Here is a 5,361-nt window from a genome sequence, read left to right on the forward strand (position 1 = left end):
GTGGTGGTTTCCACACTGAGTTAGCATATTTCTGAAAAGAGGTCCTCTGTCTCTTCAAAGGAAACATGGCCTTAGGTTATTTCTCCCTTTTTTTTCAAACTATAAATGACTGTTTTTCTGCTCATCACTTTACTGCATTTTCTTATGCATATACATTTACACACATATATATATATACAAAAAAGACAATTTATGGGCATACATTTTTCATTTAGTATGGGTATATTTTATTTTATTATTTTTTAAATGCCTACAGCACCTGGTCTTCCTAGGTGGTCTCCCATCCAAGTACTTACCAGGCCCGACCCTGCTTACCTGCTTAGCTTCCGAGATCAGACGGGATCGGGCATGTTCAGGGTGGCGTGGCCGTAGACAGTATGGGTACATTTTCTTGTAGTTTCCTAGGGCTGTGGTATCAAAGCGCCACAAACTGGTGGCTTAGTGAGGCCAGAAGTCTGACATCAAGGTGTTGGCAGAGCCACGCTTCCTGCAGCCTTGCCTCTTCTGCCTGCGGGTAGCCCCAGGTGTTCCTTGGCTGATGGTAGCGTAAGTCTAGTCTCTGCTTCCATCTCCACATGGCCATCTTCCCTCTGTGTCTGGGTGTCCCTGTGTCTTCACGTGGTGTTCTCTGCCTGTGTGTGTCTGTGTCTAAATTTCCTTACAAGGACACCTGCCATTGGGTTAGGGTCCACCTCAATGAGCTCATTTTAATCGCGAAGACCCTACTTCTGAATAATGTCACATTTACAGGTACCCGGGTTATCAACATATATTTTTGGGGGACACAGTTTCACCAGTAACACATCTCCAGAACTGAGTATTGAGAGCGAAGAGTCAGGTTCACAGGACTGACCCTTGAGGACTTGTGCAAGCACACACGCACGCTGTGAGTAGTTACGTGTCAGTGGGCAAGGTGCCGGGTAGTAGGGTCGAGCAGGTGTCGGAAGCCAGCCGACGAAATAATTCAGGGTACCTGAAAGGGGGAGCATGGACTGAGGAAAAGAAAGAAGACAACTGCAGGAGGGAGCACAGATACAAGCTGTGTCTGTGTCCGTGTCCCCGAGTTTATTCGAAACACACTACTTATAGCATTGCAATGAGAAAACAGTCAAGACTCAAGGTCAGCCCAATTACCCATCCTGCAAAACAGATGCAGTTCTCACAACTCCCTTCTTTGAAAGCACTGAGTGATTAAAATAGTTTTAGTACCACTCATCTCAAAGCTCGCCAATTTAGCTCAGCTCCATAGTTTACCTCAAAGCTCGCCAATTTAGCTCAGCTCCCAACAAGCAGGGCGACTGTGAGCTCTGCTGCAAATACCCACACTTAGGTCTAGAAAGAATCAGTGGGAGGAGGAGAACAGGTGACTGAGTCTCTTCTCTCTCACATTTATACAAGGAATATACACAAAGAACTAGACCGCAAAGTGGGAAGTTCCGAGTGCCAGCAGAGCTGTCAGGAGGGGTATGCAGAAGGTTCGGAGGTGGGAAATGTTAACTCCAGCGAAGGCGATGAGAATGGCTCCCCAGGGGAAGTGACCTCTGAACTGTGTGCACGTGACTGGTGGGAGTTGGGTAAGAAGCAGGGGGAAGAGAAGGGCGCGAGCACAGGCTGGCGAGTGGGGAAGGGTGACACGTGCACAGAAGGGTGAGGAGGTGTGTACAGTGGACGGGGTGGCGTGGCACCGCCAATGCGTCAGCAGGAGCCGATAAGTAATAGAATTCAGAAATGTTTATCACAACTGGAGAACCTTACGGCATCTTCTGGCGTGTTTGTTAAACAGAAGACGCCAGCCACTGAGTACTCTGGTCAGTCACAGTTTGCTAGGCTGTCAGAGTGTCTTTGATCTTGTGCTGTGTGTGTTTTAGGGAAGGACACGAGGCCAGAGTCAGTGAAACAGAAGAGAAATTGGATGTTACCGTTGGCTCCATGTGGTAGGTCCAGCCTGAGATGTTTTCCTTAGTGATGCTTGACGGATAGAGGGAGCGGAGAAGACCACACGTCTCAGGCTCCATTTCCTGCTCAGTTAAGTGAGGATGAGAACATGTGCTCCGTGGGCCTTATTGGGTTGGGGTCTTACCCCTGGAAGTATTTGATGACTTTAAAGCTCAGTGCAGATATAGATGCAGCCTTTATGGTTTTCCCCTCTCGCTCTCGCTTCTGCGTTATCCCCAGGTGGGCGTCAGTGGCTGGTGTCAGGCCACCCGGTGAGGTTCGTTTGAATTGTGCAGCCGCAGTGGTTGTGGTGTGGGTGCTGCCTGGCCGGCGGGTGATTCTCATCCAAAATCCTACGTCGCAGTTGGACTCGTGTGGGCAGGACACGGCAGGATTCGTCAGGGAGGCAGGGCTGTGGCAGCCGAAATCAGGTAGAGATGAGGAGACTCCCTCTGTGCTGGGTTTTGACACTGCGAACGGGTTGAAGTGTGCGAGACGTGCGGGGTTCGCTCAGTGCTGGGACCCGAGTTCACAGCAGGCGGGCCGAGGCTCCCGTGCCGCGTCTCCATCATTTCCGGGCAGCGACTCCACACGGATTCTGACCGATCAGGTGATGACTTTATGTGGTTGTTAGGTGGCACCTTGGACTTTGCAGAGGGGTTTTATTTATTTATTCCTTTGATCCTGTGGCTGTTGTCATCCTGATGAAGGCCAAGTTCACAGAGGGAAGCAGCGGGCTGTGTGGAAAGAGGTGGCACTTTAGAGTAAGGTCACCTTGGTTTGAATCAAAGCACCATGACGCCCTTTGGTCTGGTTCTTAACACAGGCTCTTAACTTTTGAGCCTCAGCTTCCTCATCCATAAACTGGGGACATGACGATATTAACATCAAGTATTTCTTGAGTGCGCTCCCTGCACCAGGCACTGTTCTTGGCGCCATACACATGTTCACGTGTTCACGTGTTCAGTCCTTTCTATAACCCCGTGACACGAGTAGGTGTTGTTGTCATCCTCATTTAACAGACAAGGAAACAAGGTCAGAAAGGTCAAGTAGGCGGCCCAGGGTCACACAGCTAGTGAGCGGTGGCGCTGGGCCTCAGACCCAGGCTCCGGAGCCCGTACTCTGCCACGGTCCCGCCTCTGTGATCCTCCACGGGGTGAGGACGGGGTGGGCTGTGTGACTGCACCGGGAGCTCCGCCGGGTGGATGCCTTCTCTTTCCTTCTCCCCAGGCAAGGCACACCTGGTGCCCATGTCCACCTCCCACACTTTTTCTGCCCTGTCAGGTTGTCCCAGAAGCAAAGCTATCATCCGTCCGTGGAGGAGGTGCCTCCATTCGTAAAAGGCCCCGAAGGCCCCTGGCTTTCGAGCCTAGTTTTTCAGGGAGCCCCTTCTTCGGATCAGGTTGTACACAGAAGTATAACGAATGCAGCCTTTTCGGGCTGGAGCTGGGTGAGAGCTGGTTCCCGGGCCGCCCAAGCAGTTCAAAAACCCTTTTCATCGCAGGAAACAGGCTCAGAGAGGTCAACTAACTTGCTCAAAGTCCCACAGAGGTGCTGGCGGACCTGGCAGCATTGTCCGTCAGTCTGGACTGAGCACTCACCATCTGCCAGCACAGTGCTCGGCCCTGGGGGAGAGCCAGCTCCCTGCCCTCGAGCAGGGACAGAGCTGCAGGGACAGAGATACGGGGTTGCGTCTGGTCGGAGGGGCAAGGGGGCTCTGTGCAGGAAGTGACATTTACACGTGCAGGCAGAGGGGTGGGAAGTGGCTTAACCAGGCAGAGGGAGGGACGGGCGCTGCAGACAGATGCCGAGCATGTGCCAAGGTCCTGAGGCTGAAGAGAGGTCCAGTGGCAAGGACAGAGTGGACGGAGGGGAGAGGGGCACATGATGCACCTGGAAAAGCAGGTGAGGGCCAGGGGTCCGCACTGTCCGTGTGCACTGGGGAGCCAATGGGAGCGACAGCAAGCAGAGGCCCGCACGGGCAGAGGGGTGGGGGCAGGGTGCGGGGCACTGGTTGGGGGGGGGCACCCGCACCGGGTGAGTCAGCTCCAGGCCTTCCCCAGCTGCCCTGGGCAGAGCCGTCCTGCCGCCTGCCCCAGGTGCTTCTCTGTGGCTCCCGTCGCACTTGCGATCGAGCACCTGTTGCTGACGATTTCATGACCGCCTTCATCTCCTCTGGACCAGGATCGCGGTCTTGGCACAGTTGACAGTCGGGCTGGGTGGCTTGTGGGGGCTATCCTGCACGTTGTGGGGTGTGGGGCAACACCCCTGGCCTCTGCTCACTAGATGCTAGAGATACCCTCCCCTCCACTTGTGACCAAAAAAATGTCTCCAGACATTGCTGAATGTCCCCGGGGGGAACGGATTGGCCCCTGAGAACCATTGTGGGGGGCTGAGCTTGGGTGGGGGATGGAGGCTCGGGGGATGAGAAGGGTTCCTTTGGGTGGGAGGAGCTGACATTTCAAAGCTCTGAGCAGTTGATCTCTTGCAGGATTATGGCAGGAAAAGTGAAGTGGGTCACTGACATCGAGAAGTCCGTGCTGATAAATAACTTTGAAAAGAGAGGATGGGTCCAGGTGGCGGAAAACGAGGACTGGAATTTTTACTGGTGAGTGTGAAAAGTGGGGCTTCGACCATTTCCACACCAGCTTACCAGTGTCCTCAGTCCTGGCGCCTGCGTGCAGAGGGCAGTCCCAGAGGTAGGTGTCCCTGCCGGCACGCGCCTCCCGTCACGTTTGTCATCCCACGGCACTTCCTGCGCACACGGCCAGGAGCCCTTGGTTTGCACGCGCTGTGGGGTTGCCCACACTGCTGTTCATCACATGGCGAGTGTGGTTAATACTGGGGATTCGGGTGAGAACCTGGGGCCCCCCTCGCTGGCTGGTGTGCCTCGCTGCCAGCGCCTGCTGCTCAGTGCCCAGGGCCTGCTCTGGGGAAGTCGGCGACGTCCTTGCCCGGGAGGAGGACTGGGGAGAAGACTCTGGGAGAGGATTCTGTCCTTCTCTTTGCGTCCATCTCGGATGGCAAGAGAGTCCTGTTTGCACTGAATTGAAAATAACTGGAAGGTGAGTTAGACTAGGGAAGGAAGAGCAGTGATCTGGCACTGTCCCCGGGCGGTGCTCTATCCAGACGGGCACCTGGGTGTTGATAGTCCGGCCTCTGAAGCGGGCTCCGTGCCTCGGGGCAGCCTCCACCCTCTGGCAGGGCCCCACGGCAAACCTTACTCTGGTTGGCCATTGCCTGTGCCATCCCTGGCTCTGCAGTCCTGGGTCCAGGGCATCGCAGCGACTCTTTGAGGTGAGGGCAGCACATCAGGGTCTCTGGGGGCTTTTTTGCCCTACACGTCCCCCCTCCCCAAGACTCACCCTCCCGCTGCTGCCTTGAGACGCGGCTTCTCTCTAGCGGCTTCTCCCCCATTCCCCCCAA

The 5,361-nt window shown here is 54.8% G+C and overlaps 1 protein-coding gene and 1 pseudogene across 25 annotated transcripts in view; one reads left to right on the forward strand and one right to left on the reverse strand.

Moving 5' to 3' along the window:
* Positions 1–5,361, forward strand: part of TTLL1 (tubulin tyrosine ligase like 1) — a 33,256-nt gene that overhangs the window by 3,345 nt on the left and 24,550 nt on the right. For 11 of the 25 annotated variants that reach the window (XR_002782452.1, XR_002782451.1, XM_023535869.1 and 8 more), the window contains 3 exons: positions 1,399–1,464; positions 1,869–1,934; positions 4,427–4,543. Coding sequence is in view for 23 of the 25 variants with exons in the window: in XM_023535869.1 (XP_023391637.1) it covers positions 1,399–1,464; positions 1,869–1,934; positions 4,427–4,543 (249 nt within the window). In the remaining 2 variants the exon portion in view is untranslated. Of the gene's footprint in view, positions 1–750; positions 887–1,398; positions 1,575–1,868; positions 1,935–4,426; positions 4,544–5,361 lie in introns of all 25 variants that reach the window. The other 14 variants (XM_023535880.1, XM_023535879.1, XM_023535878.1 and 11 more) reach the window with 8 other exon arrangements.
* On the reverse strand, positions 248–374 carry LOC111745057 (annotated as a pseudogene).

This window comes from Pteropus vampyrus, unplaced genomic scaffold (assembly GCF_000151845.1).
Source record: "Pteropus vampyrus isolate Shadow unplaced genomic scaffold, Pvam_2.0 Scaffold145, whole genome shotgun sequence".
Classification (NCBI taxonomy): Eukaryota; Metazoa; Chordata; class Mammalia; order Chiroptera; family Pteropodidae; genus Pteropus; species Pteropus vampyrus.